The 16,794-nt window shown below is 33.3% G+C and overlaps 3 protein-coding genes and 1 pseudogene across 5 annotated transcripts; 3 read left to right on the top strand and 1 right to left on the bottom strand.

The window, feature by feature from the left end:
- Positions 1-395: 395 nt before the first annotated feature.
- Positions 396-2,181, bottom strand: LOC105799592 (flavonol sulfotransferase-like; annotated as a pseudogene).
- Positions 1,355-6,493, top strand: LOC105799590 (amino acid transporter ANT1). Its single transcript, XM_012630229.2, has 4 exons — positions 1,355-1,497; positions 4,252-4,545; positions 4,745-5,392; positions 6,033-6,493. The coding sequence occupies exons 2-4, from the start codon at positions 4,321-4,323 to the stop codon at positions 6,438-6,440; spliced, it is 1,281 nt and encodes a 426-aa protein (XP_012485683.1). The 5' UTR covers positions 1,355-1,497; positions 4,252-4,320; the 3' UTR covers positions 6,441-6,493.
- Positions 6,494-6,708: 215 nt separating this feature from the next.
- LOC105799591 (uncharacterized) lies at positions 6,709-9,900 on the top strand. 3 transcript variants are annotated; one of them, XM_012630234.2, is made up of 9 exons: positions 6,709-6,956; positions 7,061-7,261; positions 7,336-7,441; positions 7,569-7,639; positions 7,890-7,935; positions 8,045-8,118; positions 8,237-8,349; positions 8,993-9,098; positions 9,585-9,900. In XM_012630234.2, exons 1-9 carry the CDS (start codon positions 6,845-6,847, stop codon positions 9,677-9,679), a joined length of 924 nt encoding a protein of 307 aa, XP_012485688.1. In that variant the 5' UTR covers positions 6,709-6,844; the 3' UTR covers positions 9,680-9,900. The 3 variants fall into 3 exon arrangements, with proteins under 3 accessions (XP_012485688.1, XP_012485685.1, XP_012485686.1); XM_012630231.2 differs by having other exon boundaries at positions 6,715-6,956; positions 7,333-7,441; XM_012630232.2 differs by having other exon boundaries at positions 6,736-6,956; positions 7,333-7,441; positions 8,240-8,349.
- Positions 9,901-10,981: 1,081 nt separating this feature from the next.
- On the top strand, positions 10,982-12,134 carry LOC105797938 (uncharacterized). Its single transcript, XM_012627805.2, has 4 exons — positions 10,982-11,200; positions 11,319-11,416; positions 11,548-11,666; positions 11,791-12,134. The coding sequence occupies exons 1-4, from the start codon at positions 11,002-11,004 to the stop codon at positions 11,882-11,884; spliced, it is 510 nt and encodes a 169-aa protein (XP_012483259.1). The 5' UTR covers positions 10,982-11,001; the 3' UTR covers positions 11,885-12,134.
- Positions 12,135-16,794: the final 4,660 nt, after the last annotated feature.

The raw sequence follows: 16,794 nt of genomic DNA, 5'->3' as shown, positions 1-16,794 counted from the left end.
AACATAAAATAAAAATAAAAATATGATTAGGAGAGGGAGTCAAACTCGGTGCTTAAAGACAAAATCACTAATATTTAATCATCTGATACAAAAGTTGATATGTTGAAAAGTTAGAAAACGTGCCATAGACATGTTTTCTTTTCTCTCTAAAAATCAATATTTCTCTAGATATTTTTAAAATCAGATTTTTTCTGCTCATGATATATTATTTTATATTTTAAAAAATACCATAAAAACAAATGTAAAAAAGCGTGTGGATGATAAGATTAAATGGAAAAAAAAGGTGCGATAATAAAGAGCATTTAATCAGAATTCATAGGTGCTTCTGGCTTTCCAATATTGTTAGCCAGCTTCTTACTATTCACATATCATAAAAAAAAAATGCCATGTTTGGCTTGTAGTAATAAGTAGAAAGTAGATTTGATTCAGCCTTGAAAATCACAGATTGGTTCCAAACAAGGAACTAACTTCTCATTTTCAACAATACGTTGGAAATGGAGCAAGCAAGCAAACAAACACAACACATATTTCAAGAAGATTGGAATCTTCAACTTTATTAACTAACAGCAAGCAAGCTATAATCAGACTTAACCCGATGCCCTAACTCTAATTACCAGTTCCAGCAAAAGTTTGGTCCATGAGCTTGTCTAAACGCTCCTCCATCTCAGTTGTTAGATAATTCTTCCAATCCCCAACCTTGCCTTTCCTGAAGTAGAAATTGTTTTCAACTTTGGCCTTTCTTTGTTGCTTTACCCCCGTCTTGTTTACATCCAAGTTGCTCGGATTCTCAAAACTACATAGCCTCACTATTTCCTGCACTGCTCCCGCTTCTCCTTCCTCCCGTGAAATAGGCCGGTACCCCATGAACTCTGCCAATTTCTTCACATATGGCTCCGTGTCTTTCATCATTTCTTCATATTTGAGGAACAGAACCTTGTGTGGTTTCTCCTGACTTGCTTTCCAAAACCCTAAAACATGGTCCAAATAGGGTCCATAGAAAGACTTGCCTTCACAGAAAAGATCGAAAGCCTTCTCCAGGGAAAGGTGATTCTTTGTTGGGAGCTCGCTTGGCTAGAAAATGATACAGTGAAACGAATGCATCCTTTGGCTCCCTACAAATATAAACAACTTTGCAGTCAGAGTTGAGGACAGACTTTGGCAAGGCATGGTAGGGTGTGTGGGTGCTAATTAGAGGAAGTCCAGGCTCGCAGATATCTAGCTTCTTGCCGGAATTGGATAACGTGGGAATGCAGTCGTGAGAGACCTTGCTGAGCAAAGGACTGGTGGAAGTGTCGTAGCGGGTTCGAGTAACGATGGCAAAGGTGAGAGCCTTGAGCCAAGTGGTGCCACTTTTGGGGGCACTGCACACAAAGATATCAGTTGGTTCAGCTTTGAAGCCTTCTTGGGACAATATTATATCTTCTATGAAGTTAGGGCTGCACCAAAAGCCTTGGTATTGGTAGAGTGGATACCCAGCGTTCCAGCCATCATCTTTAGGTAGGTTTGCTATTGTATCCTTGACATTTTCCATGGTTTTTTTTTTCTTTTTCTGAGAGAAATCTTCCAACCTACTCAAAATTTGTGAGGGGGAGAAAAATCCCAAGTGAATCACACTGGAAAGGGCTACACTTATTAATATAGCCTGAGAATCATACCTTTTAAATGTTATTTCGTTTGGATGGAAGGAAAATCAAATTTTAATAACATTTAATATCTCTTTTTAGCTTGATTAGCCAAGTTAACTGACCTGAGTTATCATTAATCAAATTAACTGATCCTTTTATAAAATCTTAATTGTTAATAGAATTTTTTTTTTAAACTAACTAAAATTTATATAATTTTTAATTTTTGGTTAAAACAAATATAGAAGATATCAAGAATTAACTCAATTAACCTAATCAAGATCAGATAAGGACATCCATAAACAAGAAAAGCCAGGATCTTTCTTTTAAAACCCAGGAATATTTTTCTAAAAACCCCATAAACCCAGAATTTAAACAAAAAATAGAAAACGAACCAATCAAATTAGAGATCCAAAACCCAAAAACAGTACATCAAGAGAAGAATAACATAGTTGCGTAACTTTGATAAAATTCAAATTTCCGTTAAAAATTATGTATTTTCCACAGTTAAATTTAAATTGATTGAAAATCTTAAAATCAAACAATAATTTAAACCATTAAAAAATCGAATTCACCAGAACTTTTCTGTCAAAAAAAAGTAAATATGATAAAAAAATGTATAATAAGATTGTTAAAAAATATATTTTTCTTATTTTGCTATCTAATTTTTTATCACACTTTAATATTTAAATTATCAAATCATTTAAAAGGAAACTGATTGAGATATGGCACCAATTAAAATATGTGCAATTTGGCACATCCAATTTATTAAAATTAAAACATTCAAATTTGAAAAATTATTTAAAATAAAAGAGTTAATTTTAATTTTAAAAATATATAATTTTAAAGAATAAAAATTAAATTAATAAAATTTTAAATAAAAAGAATACAAAAATTAATATCCCAAAACTGAACCATAAAAATTTAATTTTAAATTTTAAAAGATAACAAACATTTCTCTTATATTTAAATCTTTTAAAATACAACAATTCGTCGAATAAAAAGTTTTAACTTTTAAAAATGTGGCTTGGACTATCATCATTGCAAGTGTACAAAATAAGTCCGAAGTGGCCATTTCACAATCTGGAGTGGTTGTTGGAATTAGGGCCAGTTCTTCATTGCTTAAAAAAAGCAATTCTGACTCCAAAAGCACTTTTGAAAGAAAAGCTGTAAAGAACAAACTATTTTTGGCTGAAATTTTTAACTTTTCAGAAGTGCTTTTGAGAAACACTTCTGAAAAGGAGCTGAAAGTGTAGGTTTGTATTGCTTCACTCTAATGTTTGTTTTTTAAATATAAAATATTTTTTTGGTATTTCAGATCTAATTTATAGTTGTGTTTTTTAAACTGAAAATAATTTTTTAAAATAATTTTAGAAACGGTTTTTTATAAAAATAATATTAAAAATTAATTAATTATAAAAATGGGATGGGTGACAAATTTTTTACAAGATGGGATATATGTTACAGTGTCATCCATGTCGTCTGATACACTAACGGTACTATCCAACTTTTTAGTCAATCGTGTAGTAATCATCATGCTTTTTAAAAAAACATCTATGTTATTTTTCGGCCCTTGGCCTTAGGCCCTACACAGATCCCTTAGTTTTATCACTGTATTTTATTTTAATAAAGATTCGGATCACACAACTCTAATATTTATGATAAGAGAAATTTTTCCAAGAATAACATAGATTTTAATAATTTTATATTAGAAAATACTATAAGAGAAGGGTTTTCAGAATTTTTTTCTATTTTCTAAATAACATATTTGAATGTATGAAGTAAGGAAATCAGTACCATACTGATAAAAGTATCATTTTGTTTTGGTATCAATATTGATGTTTTTCGAGTTTATAAATAATTGTACACATATTTATAGTCTAATTTTGGTTTATTAACAAATTATATATTATATATACAAGAAAATATATCTCAATTAGGTTCATTTAAATATATTTACATGTCAATATAAGTTTTAAAATTAAATAGTGGCCAACAAATTTCTCAATTTGTGACAAGAGCATTATATTGTAGGTACGAAAATTTGAAAAATAGATTAATTTTAATAAGTTAATCTAATAATTATATTTAATTTTAAATGTAATTAAAAAATTAAACGGTAGGTACAAATAAATAAAATCGATATAGAGGACTGAAATAATATGTATCCGACAGAGTACTTACTACCATGATATTATGCCCGTTTATACCTAACTAGGAAACCTTACAGCAAAAAATGAATATATATAATAGAGATCACCTTTTTTTTCTTTGAATTTCCTTCTTTTCATATCCTCCCTTCATAATCGGTTTGATCAAAATCTGTGTATCAGTTTCAAAAAAAAAAAAATCAAAATCCTATCATGGATTTTGTTGACAAAGTTAGCCTATCTGTTTATCTTAAGGTACTAACATTCCTCAAGTCATAGATCTAAACCCACTTTTGTCTCATTAGCCATTCATAAAAGAATCTCATCGTTACATCGCCAATATGAAACTGCAAGTCCTTTGCAACTTCAGAACAGCAACGTGGCATTGAACAGTTCATGCCAGAGTGGCCTTAGATCTCCCTAGTGTGCTACGGGACTGGTTGGGCATTGAACCGTGTTAACCTTTTTGTCTTTGCCAGGAATCCTGAAAACAGCCCAATAGAAGCCAGGCAATCGCTTTCAAACTACAGAGATTCAAAGAACAAAGAATGGGGGAGAAGAAATGTGATACAATCCCTTTGATCAACCCATCACCGTCGTCATCAACACAAGGAACTGCATCTAAACTTCAAACCATCGGGAACATTATAGTTTCAATAGTTGGAACCGGCGTTTTAGGCCTTCCTTTTGCTTTCCGAGTCGCCGGTTGGCTTGCTGGATCAATCGGTGTTGTCATTACTGGCTTGGCTACTTTCTACTGCATGCTTCTTCTTGTTAGTATCAACTCATTTCTTTCTTTCCTTAATACTGTTTTGTTTTTTTCACTTTAGAGATACTGATATTATATATGTTTCAAAACTGACTTTGCATAGAACCCTGAACGTAATCAGCCATGATTCATATAGAATCCTAACCAATAGTTGACCTCCTTTTTTCTGAATTGAAAAATTGCCTTTTAACTTTGATCCACAGATTCAGTGCAGGGAGAAATTAGCATCAGAAGAAGAATTAAAGGAAACAACAACATATGGTGATTTGGGTTGCAGATGCATGGGAAAACCAGGCCGATACCTGACAGAATTTCTCATATTCATCTCCCACTGTGGAGGATCCGTGGCATACTTGGTATTTATTGGCCAAAACCTTGCATCACTTTTCAAACTTCATGGCCTCACAATTGCATCTTACATATTCCTGTTAGTCCCTATTGAAATAGCATTGTCATGGATCGGATCCCTCTCGGCTTTTGCACCCTTCAGCATTTTCGCCGATGTAAGCAATCTGTGGGCGATGGCGTTTGTTGTTAAAGAAGACTTACAACAGGCTATTGGGGGAAAATTTTCATTTAGAGATAGGAAAGCCTTCACTGATAACTTGGGAGGGTTGCCATTTGCAGGAGGGATGGCAGTGTACTGTTTCGAGGGGTTCGGAATGACACTGGCCCTTGAACAATCCATGAGAGAGAGGAGAAAATTTCCTAAGGTTTTGGCGATGTCTTTTACATGGATCGCACTTGTGTATATTTTGTTTGGGATTTTTGGATACATGGCTTATGGTGACGAAACAAAAGATATCATAACACTGAATCTTCCCAAGGATTGGACAGCCATTGCAGTCCAGGTACATTTGAAGATATCTTTAACCATACATCTAGTTTTTAGGCACAAAGTTTAAACTAATATACCTGAAGTATTCATACTCAGTTACTTCATTATAATGTAAAAGGCTCTATCGTGCCCCCACCATCAATTCAAGAAGCTTAATTTATTCCTTGGGGCCATCTTCAAAAATCATTTAAGTAGTTCTTATCATCTGTTGCCATACATAATGATCTGCCCTGCTTATCTGTCTTCTTTGTCATTGTCCCCATTGTTTTTAGTTGCTGCTGGCATTGGAATTTGTACTACGGGTGTCTTTTGCATGCAATTATCTCATTCTAGAGGATATAATATTAAAAAAAAAAAAAGGTTTAGTAGATCATCTTTATAGCCATTGACTGACTAGGCAGAAAGCAGAGAACTGAAAAAAAACAAACGAAAACGAAAACGAAAAACCATATGGAGTTTTAGATTTTATTCACCTTAAGGATTGTGCCATCACTGCATATCTACTGCTAAACAAATATCTTACACATAGCATAACATTTAGACTACATATTCTTTTGAGTGTTAAAGGTTATGTGCCAAAACTGAGCTTTGAATCAAACCCGTTATTTGGTGCTGCAATTTCATAATACAGAACTTGTGGTGCTTTGGAACAGATTGGCTTGTGCCTGGGGTTAGCATTTACATTCCCAATCATGGTCCATCCAGTTAGTGAAATAGTGGAAGGGAAGTTGAAGAAGAACATTTGGTTTGAGAAGCTTCGCAACAATGATGCTGAAGATTCGATAACGAGATTAGAGAAGTTGGGAATATACATGGGCAGAGCAGTTCTGGTAATTGTGTTGGCAGTGTTGGCGTCATTCGTTCCGGGATTTGGTGTTTTTGTGTCGCTTGTGGGGAGTAGTGTATGTGCATTGATCTCTTTTGTTTTGCCAGTCTCGTTTCACCTCACATTGTTAGGTTCATCTTTGAGTTTGTGGCAGAAAGCCTTGGATGTTTTCGTTTTCTTGTGTGGATTGCTTTTTGCAGCTTATGGTACATATAACACCATTATTGGATTCTGAAAACAAATATAAATATAAATAAATTTTGGTTTCGGAAGATTTCATATCGAAAATTCGGTTCTTCAACTAGATTAGCGGACAGCAACAAACTTGTGAACTCGTAGAACCATAGTTGGAGACTGAATATATCATCATCTAATCCATGATAATTAATGATTGGATAGATATTTAGTCGATTGTTTACAGTCCAAAAAGTTGAACCGGTGATCGTTTGATAACATTAGGAACGACAAAAAAAAAAATAACGAGGACCAAAGTGAAAGAAACGGTTTTGCATAGACAAATAATATTTGAAAAAAGAAAATGGGGTGCTTGGCGCTTTAAGTTAAATCCAAAACTGAGTAAAAGCCTCGGCTTTTCTACGGTCACCTTCAAAACACAGGGAGGGACAATCTCAAAAGAAAATGGAAGATTTGATAACAAATTTGAGTAAAAGCCTCGGCTCATTCTGCAATCACCTTCAAAGCAGCTGCGACGCTCTTAAGCAATCCATCGACCGCCGCCCCATCCCTCTTGGTTACCCACTTACCCCTCTTTTTTTTTTTTTCTGAAGTACTTTTCCCCCCTTCTATTAACGAAATTGTTCTTTTTTTATTTTGATAATACTTTTCGGGACTCAGATTCGGCTTCATCGACGTTCGTCCAATGCCTAAACCGCCGCGTTTCAACCGCCACTGCCGACCTCAACCTTCTCGATTCCATGTCCTTCGGCACCGTTTCCTTCGAGGAACTCTTAGGTCACTGTTATCAAATCTTCAACAATAACCAAACTCATCTTCTCCATCTCGAAGATCACCTCAAGCCTCTCGGTTATCTCCCCCGTACGAACATTTTTGTTTACTTTCCTTTAAGAAAATCATTTGCAACTTTTTAACTTTTTAATTTTAATTAGAAGTTGAAATTGAAAATGAGGAAGAGGAAGAAGAGGTTTTGGATTCAAATGACAGATGTTTCTCCGTCACAAATTCAGCAATTAAGAGCTTGGATGAGGATCCTTTACTGTATCCTTGAATTATTACGTGTTATCTAGAACTGTTATTATTAACTGCACACTGGTTAGCAAAATCTTTATTATTACGAACTGATGAAAATGGAATCAGTGTTTTCCCTTGATGTTATTTGTTGTAGTCTTGATGAATCAATGAGTCTAAAGAATTTCGGGCTCTCTGATGTTTGTCTTGCCACTTTAGCATCTCAAGGTTTGCAAAATTTACTTACTTTTCTCTTTCCTAGTTTTCCCCTTTCATTGCAGTGTTTGAACCATTACTTTTTATTATGTCTATGGAAGATGAACTGATTTTTCACACTTTTTTGAGGGGTTTAGAGTTAAAAACCCAGTTTCAATCTATAGAAGATGGATTGGATTTTTACCCTTTCGAAAGGGGTTTAAAGTTAATTACCATTTTAGATGATGAATGAGCTTCTATATTGCCATCTTTGTCTCCACAGCTAATCAAAAGGTTGATGACTCTGATTTATCCTTTGGAGAAAATATGTAAGTTTTTGGAGTCTTGAAAGTTCTTTATATCGTATAAAAGCCACTCTCTCTTTTGCTGGTCTTTTTTTTCTTTCCTTTAGAACTAACTCTGAACCTAAAATTGCAGGTATAATGGAGATAAAGCAAACAACATCAAGGTTACAAATAAGCCTGCTACGGACTCCATAGAAGTAACTAAAGGTAGAGATTACTGACTTTTTGTTCACTTTTAAGTTGCCCTTGACAATCCATTATTGGGTCTATGACTAACAATGGAAGTCTCTAATCAGTGTTATTTATTTTACACCATGATACATAGCAGAAGGGGAAAAGGACCCAAATCAAGTTGAAGTTAAGAGGCCAATATTACAAGTATCCGAGGATGGTTATGAAAGTCTTCCTTCGTATATGACTAGTTTAGCATCGTGGGAGGTATGCAGCTCATGCTTTTGGTTTTTGAGGATTCTATTCTAACTAATGTTTTAAACATAAAATGCTATGCTAGAGTTGTGCTCTTATGGTTGAGCCACACTGGCGAGAAGGTTTTCAAAGAACTCTTTGCACATTAAATAGGACATGATAAAAATTTTGAAAATTGTAAAAGCAGAATTAAGATAGTAAAAAAACCAAATTACAACCTGTTGTTGAATTGAAACAATTGCTTCTTGACATTGTGCTATTCAAATGTATTATGGGGTGAGGGACAGGGCTGAGAACAAAAATCAATTTGCATAGTAATGCACAATTCTGTTTCTTTTGGGTTATAACTGAATGTATGGAGCCATGTCCCTGGTATGATGCTTAGATTGTTTCCTTCTTGTATGTGAACAGTGAACCTGACCTGGTTTAGCTAAGGCATTAGAATGGCGGTATTAACTGATTTAAAGCTTTCTCTTTATAGGTGCTAATAACATGAAATATGCTGAACACAGAATTCTTGGTTTTTTTTTCTTTTAATTGCGAATTCTCTTTAAAGAAAGCATAACCACTGCCTTCTTGGATGATAATCATCTAATACAAAATGCTTTCTTCATTTTTATTTTTACTTTTTTTTTGGGGGGGGGGGGGCTTTCAGGATCTGCTTGCAGCTGTGGAGAAGATCAACTCAAGTTTGAACAAGAAAGAGAAAACAAAAGGTTATAATTACTTCTACCAAGATGAAATTGAAGCCCTGGGCTTAGGTAATGCACCGCATCCTACTATTTGTCTGTAGTTTGATTATATTTTCTTATATTCCTACGGCTTTAGGTGTAACATTGAACATGGATTTCTGTCTGGCATGATATATTTTCTTTTTCAAGATTTTCATATACTTAGATGGGTCTTAAGAGGATCATGTCCAGATACGTGTCTTGGGAGGATTATATACTTATACCCATATTCGAATATGCATTGGATGCATGTGCCAGATACAGATATTTCAAGAAAAATGTAAAGTTAGAAGCCACATAATCAGTATATTCCATTGGTTTAATCGGGGAACACTTATTGCACTGGCAAGTTGTGTTGTTAGAAGTTAGAACAAAGCATGTCCTAGATTAATTATTTGCAATCCGAATATATCCTCAACCAGAGATGGCCAGTTCATTTTGTCTAAACCTCAAACATAGCATGTTAATGGTTAACATCTAAAACCTGAGTTGACAAGTTCTGATTGGTGCATACAGGGCCTAAAGGGCGAGCTTACTTGCTGCTATTGGTGCGCATGAATCATCTTATTGTGGAGACCATTGATGGGCGGATTTCTTATCGAGTGCTGTGAGCTAGAACCAACCTGATGGGCGCATGAACTATACCGGTTTACCATACTCTAAACTGGATCAAAGTAGACACCACCAAAAGGCTAATCTACCTTTTCTGCAACATCAAAATGATTACACCATCTAGAAACGAAACATCTAGCTTTGCGTTCAATTCAGAAACATTCAAAATTGTTGAATTGAACTCGAATTATCAAATGAAAATGAACTAATTCATGACTCATTTAGTTCACGAGTCTCGAGTTTTTTTTAATCAGTACTGAAAAAACTTAATTTGAATTATAGCAAAAGTATGGATAATTGAACTTGAAGTTGAGTACAACAATTAAATTTATTTTTATTAGAAAATGAACTTAATCAAATCTTTTAAACCATTAGATTTTTATCTTGAATTAAGAGTTTTAAATATCTTAATTATACACTATTATTAAAATTTGTAAATTAAAATGATAAAACTTAATTATAAAAACTAGATCCATTTTTTAAAATTTCAGTTCATTCATAATTGCCTTCCATTTGATTTGGGACACTCTCTTTGGTGAAGTGGTAGACATGACCCTATTGATCATGGAGCCCAAGATTCTTCTGTTCCTCTGGGATTTGAGAGTCGATAAAATAAAATAGGTTTGTTATATTAATAGATATTGCGACAACTTTCGGTTTGATTGTTAATCTAATTTTAATTAAATAATTATTAATAAAAATTTATAAAATCATTATCTTTTATAATGATTACTCTTATAAAAAACCTCGTGTATGTAAAAAAGAGTAAACAATTCGTGTCTCCATTTTTACATTTTACTCTTTCAAGTGTTATTTTAATTGACTTAAAATTAATATAGTATAGTATAGGATTAATAAGTTACCGCCTAGAGATAAGAAAAGGTGCTGTTTCTTAATTTAAGGTTTTGTATGTGGCAGTCAAAAATCCGTCTGCCGTACGTTACGACACTTGCAATTACAGAACATATGTTATTTATGAATCGGTGCCGCAAAAGGAAAGCGGTCAGATTAGTAGGGCAGTGGGAGGGTAATCAAAAATTTGATTGACCACCCCTTAAGGACAAGACAAGCTAGGCTGCTGTTTCTCTGACAAGACAATCACCCCGATCGGCATGTTGCATCCAGCCCAAAACTGGCGATTTTGGCTCCAACTAAATGAAGCCAGCTCTTTTCGTAAACATCATCCTAAACTTCCACGTCTCCCATGTTTCCAAGTGTGCAATCAAGATTCAAACACCACATCCAATGGCATATATACATATATAAATAATAAGAAAAAAATTGTAGTTGGTTCATAATTTTGTAAAGGATTTTGAAGAAAATGAGAGTTATAGTGGGTATTGATGAGAGTGATGAGAGTTTGTATGCTCTCCAATGGACGGTGAATAACCTTTTCAATGGGCCGATCAACAGTGCTGCTGGTGGGGAACGTAATTTGCTAACCCTGGTTCATGTACACCAACCATCCAAGCACTATGGGGTCGGCCCTTCTGCCTTCCCTGCTGGACCAGGAGTCGCAGGTTCTCTTCTTTCTTTCTTATACACACATAATTTCTTCACCACTTAATAATTAATTAATGTCCAATCAAGAACTTATCTGTTTCTAATAGTTAACTAATAAAGCATGGATGCATGCAGCTTATCCATCAACTGCGCTGGTGGATTCTGTAAGGAAATCTCAAGAACAAATTTCAGCTCGTATACTCTCCCGTGCTCTAGAGATGTGTGACAACAAGGTCGGTATGCGTACGTTCTCGTAGAATAGATCAACAATGTTCCTACACAGCTTAGTCATTCAATTCAAGCTTTTAATTATTTATCTTTTCTATATAATATTGAAAACTGAAAATGGTATTAATTGCTGCAGATGAAAGCAGAAACTCTGATTCTTGAAGGAAACCCTAAGGATAAGTTATGTGAAATTAGCGAGGAAATGAAAGTTGACCTCCTTATTGTTGGCAACCGTGGCCTTGGCAGGATTCAAAGGTCTTTTTAATCATACTTGCATTTTAATTGCTTTTCCTCTGCACCCATGAAGTTGTCTTTGTCATCCCTTATGAAAAATTAATTTGAGCGACAAATGTTTGTGGCTTTGTTGTGGTGATTGCAGAGCATTCTTGGGAAGTGTAAGTGACTATTGTGCACACTACGCAAAATGTCCAGTCCTGATTGTTAAGCCACCGAAAGAGATGGCCGGCCAGTAAAAGCAAGGACTAAAAATGTTGACATTGAACCTGGATTTAATAATTAAATTTTATTGCTTCATGTCATCGTCGGTTTTAGGTCGTGTAACTTTTTTATACCAAAACAAGTTTGTCTCGAGTTTGACACCTATTTTGTAAACCCTATATTTGTTTTCTTTTTAAATTAGTGTGAATGAATGGAAATACGTTGGAGAGTTTTATAACATCAAACTTTGATTTTTTTATAACATTAAGATCTTAAACATTACAACGAGAATTTACACTATGTAAAATGTAAAGAGTTTCTTATTTTTAGAGTGATTCATAATATATAGGGGTGTAAAGTTGCTTGGTCTGGTTGCCGAAAAAAGTTGAAGAGATGCTAGAGTAGAATTTCGCTCTCGTCTTTTCTTGCCCCTTCCTTTTAAAAGGGAAATTTATTTTCAAAAGATTTAGAGATGGGAAAGACTTGGTGCGAGCCCTATTCAGAATGCTGGTGGGATATAACTTTATTGAGGTTTAGTGAGTATGGTTTTCAGGGGTTAGTAAGTTTGAGAAGTTAGGATCAGATGAGATAATTATTTTTAATGGTGTTGCAATGTGCATTTTCCATCAAACATTTGTACCCTGATGAATGTGAATGGGTATAGTAATTACCCCTAGTCAAAGTGAAGTTTTTTTAGACTCAGGGTACAAGGGTTGCACAATCTTTTTAAAATTTCGAAGCAACGCTTTTAATGGCCATAATTTTTTTAATGTGGCGTCGTTTATCATTCAAATGCTTATATAGTATTTGAAGTTTCGTCTTTTTTATATATTTAACGTTTAGATAATGAATGAGAACAAACTCATCAGATATTATTAGTATTGCAATGATATTAGATATTTCAAAATAGAAAAGTTAGACAATCTTATTCTAACCAAATCAAAATAGTAAGAGATAAAAATAAAAAATAAAAACAAAATTAAGGCTTAGTTTAGATGGGCGGTGTGTTTATCTCCGGTGAGGTTAAAAACAGCGGTTGCGGTGAGATTAGATACTGTAGCAGTGATATTAGAAACAATGGTGAAGTGTATATTTGGATTCAAATGCAGCTGTAACAGTAAGGTGAGAATAAAAAATGACTATTAAGGACATCAGATTAGAATTGATATATAATAGAATTTTTTTAAAATTATTTTAATTTTTTAAAATTATTAAAATATGTGAATTTATTAATTTATTTAATAAAATATTAAAATATAAATTTATAATAAAATATTTTTTTTCTTTAGCCATCAACGTTTTCTATTTTTTCCATTAAAGTTTTTTTTACTTTTCTTTATTCAATTTATTAATAAATGAAAAGGGACAAAAAAGCATGTAAGTTGCGTTTGTAATTTTCAATTTTCAATTGGACATAAATGGAGCAGTGGAAATATTGGGCATAAATGGAGCACTGGAAATTTTGGGGTGTGGCGCGATCTACTCCCTTCCACTACACTGGAAGTTGGCCATTCAAAGAAGGTTTTGTGCTGCGGTTGCACAGAAATCAGTAAAAAACGCACTGTACTGATACTAAATTGGGATCCAAAGGAGGCCTAAGTGAAACAGATAAAAGATTGTGATTTTTCAGATACACCAATATTGACTCTCAATTGTTCAAAATTATAATGTGGAACTGCTTTGGTAAGCGAGTCAGCTAGTTGTTGCCTAGTAGAAAGATGAGTACTTCTGTTGTTGGACCAAGGTTTGCACAAAATGATTATCTGACTCCAATATGTTTCATTTGAGAATAAAACTTGGGATTTGCAAACAGATCAAGTAACCCCCAGATTATCACAATAGATAACTGGTCGAGAAGAGTAGAAAATATAGAGTTTCTGAAGTAGATTTTGAATCCAACACAACTCAGCTGCAGTGGATGTTAAAGAACTATACTCAGCTTCTGTCGAAGATCGAGCAACAGAACATTGCTTTTTAGAGCTAGAAAAACAATGTTTTCACTAGTAGAAGTGCGATCATCCTTATTACCTGTTCAATCAACATCTGAAGATGCATGGAGATCTAAAGAAGAAGATGGGTGAAGAAACAAACCATGGTCTAGAGTACCACAAAGATACCGGATGGTTCTTTTAACCACTTCCCAATGGTTTTTTACATTGGTCGGTGAGAAAATTGAGCCAATTTATGCACAGCGAAAGCAATGTCCGGTCTTATAAGTTTAAGATATTGAAGACAACCAAGAATTGTACGATACTCTTAAAGATTATCAAGATGAGCACTATCTTCAAGACATAAATTATTATTAGTGGCTAAAGGTGTTGTAACAAGATTGGCTCCTTGCATATTGACTTAATAATATCTTCAATATATATTTAAGTTGAGACAGAAATAAACCATCTTTATGTCTTGAAACTTGTACTCTAAGAAAATAATGAAGCTCACCAATATCCTTAATAGAAAATCGATGACTAAGAGTAATGACAAACTAATTTAAGGCATCAGAATTATTACCCATAACAATCAAGACATCAACATAAAGAACCACATAGATAGTCACAACATTTGCTGAATAAATAAAGAGATAACTATCAGAGGTAACAACAGCAAACTTTAATGATATGAGATAATCTCATAATTCTAAATACAAAGCATGAGTAGCTTGTTTAAAACCATAAAGTGACTTATGAAATTTGTAAAAATGAGTAGAGTGTTCTTTATCAACAAAATCCTTAGGTTACATATAAACATCTTTAGTTAAGGTCTTATGCAAGAACGCATTATTAGCATCTAATTGACAAAGGGACCAATCATTAGAAATTTCTAAAGAAGAATAGTTCTTACAATTGTATGTTTAGTCGTCGGAGCATCAGTTTTAATATAGTCAATGCTAGGACATTGACTAAACCCTTAAGCAAAAAGTTAAGCCTTGTATTTATTGTCTGTATGATTGGAATTATATTTGATCCTGAAAAATCATTTAGAACCAACAATATTATTAGACATCTGTCGAGGAACAAGAGACTAAGTACCTTGAGATTTGAATGCATTAATCTCCTCAACCATAACAAGACGCTATTTCTCACTTTTCAATGCTTCAGTAACTATTCGTAGTTCCACTTCTCTTGGTTTGGGTTGCGGGTTTATGGAATTGATTTGAGGATCAAGTTAAGTGGTGTAGGATGGGGCTTGATGGTGTTAAGGAAAAGAAGAGATATGGGTTTTCTAATTTTGTTCTTTGCTTGGGTAATCATGGGATGAAAAGGTTGTGCTAAGGATCGTTTTGGTGACATTGATGGAGGTGAATTTGGTGGTAGAGACATGGAAGTGTCAAATGAAGGCTCAGTAAATTATCTTAAAGCACAATATATAATGTAGGGGATTGTGCACCTGAAACTGAAACTTGATGATTATCCAAGTCATTTGATGAAGATATTGTACCAAAAGAAGCATTAGTAGCTGAAAGCCCATCAAATTGTTGTGCATGAGATACCTCATGTCGAAACCATTTTTATTTTTGGAAAAAACACAAAAATTAGGTGTCGATGAAAATTTGGAGTCGCCACCAATCTTTTATTAAGGTGTGATTGGGTCACCTAAAAATGACTTTGGTCTACGAATTTTAAAAAAACGGGTCCGGGAGTTGATTACGTATGAGGAATGATTAGCACCCTCATAACGCCCAAAATTGGTACCTAGTTAATTAATTAATGTCTTAATGTCGAAAATTTGAAAAATATAATCCTTAGCAAAAACTTAAAAACGTTACGTATTAAGACCCTTATCATTTCAGAGAAAGAAAATGCCACACCCAATGCGTTAGGGCACGACATTCTAATTTCCTCAAAAATGAATTAGGCCAAAATACTCATGTAATAAAAATTTAAAAGAATATCATTTATTCAAGATTTAAGAAATCGCGGCCCAATACGTTAGGGCACAATTCCTCCAAAATCCCAAACTCAGAATATTTCCTTTATTATTTTTTAGAAAAAATCTTCATTTCGAGAAATCAATGCATCACATCCAATACGTTAGGACACAGCATGTTGAATTCACAATAATGAGTTCTTATTATTATTTTGATTAAAGAGAAATGCTCGATTGTTAGATTTAACGAAGAAAATCGGAACCCAATACTTTAGGGCTCAATTTCCTTGAAAATCCTAAATACAAGCATTATCTCAATTTTGAAAAGTTTGAAATCGAGTAAAAAATGATGTGATGCTACATTAAATATACAATGCAATAATAAATATTACAATGACATAGAAACAATGTAAACAGTAAATAAGCAAAATTTGAAAATGATGACATACAAAATATCGAATAAATGAACAAAAATAAATAATAATAAATAACATCCTTTAGAAGGTAAATAAAATACAAATAAATATAAAAATAAAGTGTGTATACGTATATTGAAAATATGGATTTACATATAAAATTTGGTTTATAGAATTTAAATAACAAAATATATAATGTATTTATGAAAACAATATATATATATATATATAAATTATAGAATATGCGTTAGAAATAGGAATATGTATTTAAGTATTTTTGAAAATAAATAAAACATGGCTAAATACGTGCACATATATATATATAGAATATTCTAGAATATAAATATATATATATATGCATATATATAAAAGAAATATACACGCATGTAGATTACAAAAATATATATGCGTATATATAAATTACATTATTAATTAATTAATTTTAAGAAATATAAAAGAATGACTAAATTAAACTGTAAATAAAAATTCTGAGGTAAATCTGCAAATAAATGGAGACTGAAGGACCAAATTGAACGCATATATTACATGGAGGGACCGGAAGGGAAATTTTCCCTACTTCCCTAAACGGCGTCGTTCAATCAGGATCGAATTGAATTTTAAAATGAATAAAAGGGTAAATTTAAAAATAAAAAAACTTAATT

Source organism: Gossypium raimondii, chromosome 9, assembly GCF_025698545.1.
Source record: "Gossypium raimondii isolate GPD5lz chromosome 9, ASM2569854v1, whole genome shotgun sequence".
Lineage (NCBI taxonomy): Eukaryota > Viridiplantae > Streptophyta > Magnoliopsida > Malvales > Malvaceae > Gossypium > Gossypium raimondii.
Note: the sequence above shows the minus strand (reverse complement) of the source record. Positions and strands in the feature narration are given on the sequence as shown.

What these genes read in the sequence shown, in the direction of transcription:
- LOC105799590 (XM_012630229.2), top strand. Translation starts at nt 4,321, where the DNA reads ATGGGGGAGAAGAAATGTGATACAATCCCTTTGATCAACCCATCACCG. An exon ending in TCTACTGCATGCTTCTTCTT is followed by an intron (nt 4,546 to 4,744) that starts GTTAGTATCAAC and finishes TTTGATCCACAG; the next exon opens with ATTCAGTGCAGGGAGAAATT. An exon ending in GGACAGCCATTGCAGTCCAG is followed by an intron (nt 5,393 to 6,032) that starts GTACATTTGAAG and finishes GCTTTGGAACAG; the next exon opens with ATTGGCTTGTGCCTGGGGTT.
- LOC105799591 (XM_012630231.2), top strand. Translation starts at nt 6,845, where the DNA reads ATGGAAGATTTGATAACAAATTTGAGTAAAAGCCTCGGCTCATTCTGC. An exon ending in TTGGATGAGGATCCTTTACT is followed by an intron (nt 7,442 to 7,568) that starts GTATCCTTGAAT and finishes TATTTGTTGTAG; the next exon opens with TCTTGATGAATCAATGAGTC. An exon ending in TTATCCTTTGGAGAAAATAT is followed by an intron (nt 7,936 to 8,044) that starts GTAAGTTTTTGG and finishes CTAAAATTGCAG; the next exon opens with GTATAATGGAGATAAAGCAA.
- LOC105797938 (XM_012627805.2), top strand. Translation starts at nt 11,002, where the DNA reads ATGAGAGTTATAGTGGGTATTGATGAGAGTGATGAGAGTTTGTATGCT. An exon ending in TGCTGGACCAGGAGTCGCAG is followed by an intron (nt 11,201 to 11,318) that starts GTTCTCTTCTTT and finishes GGATGCATGCAG; the next exon opens with CTTATCCATCAACTGCGCTG. An exon ending in TAGAGATGTGTGACAACAAG is followed by an intron (nt 11,417 to 11,547) that starts GTCGGTATGCGT and finishes TAATTGCTGCAG; the next exon opens with ATGAAAGCAGAAACTCTGAT.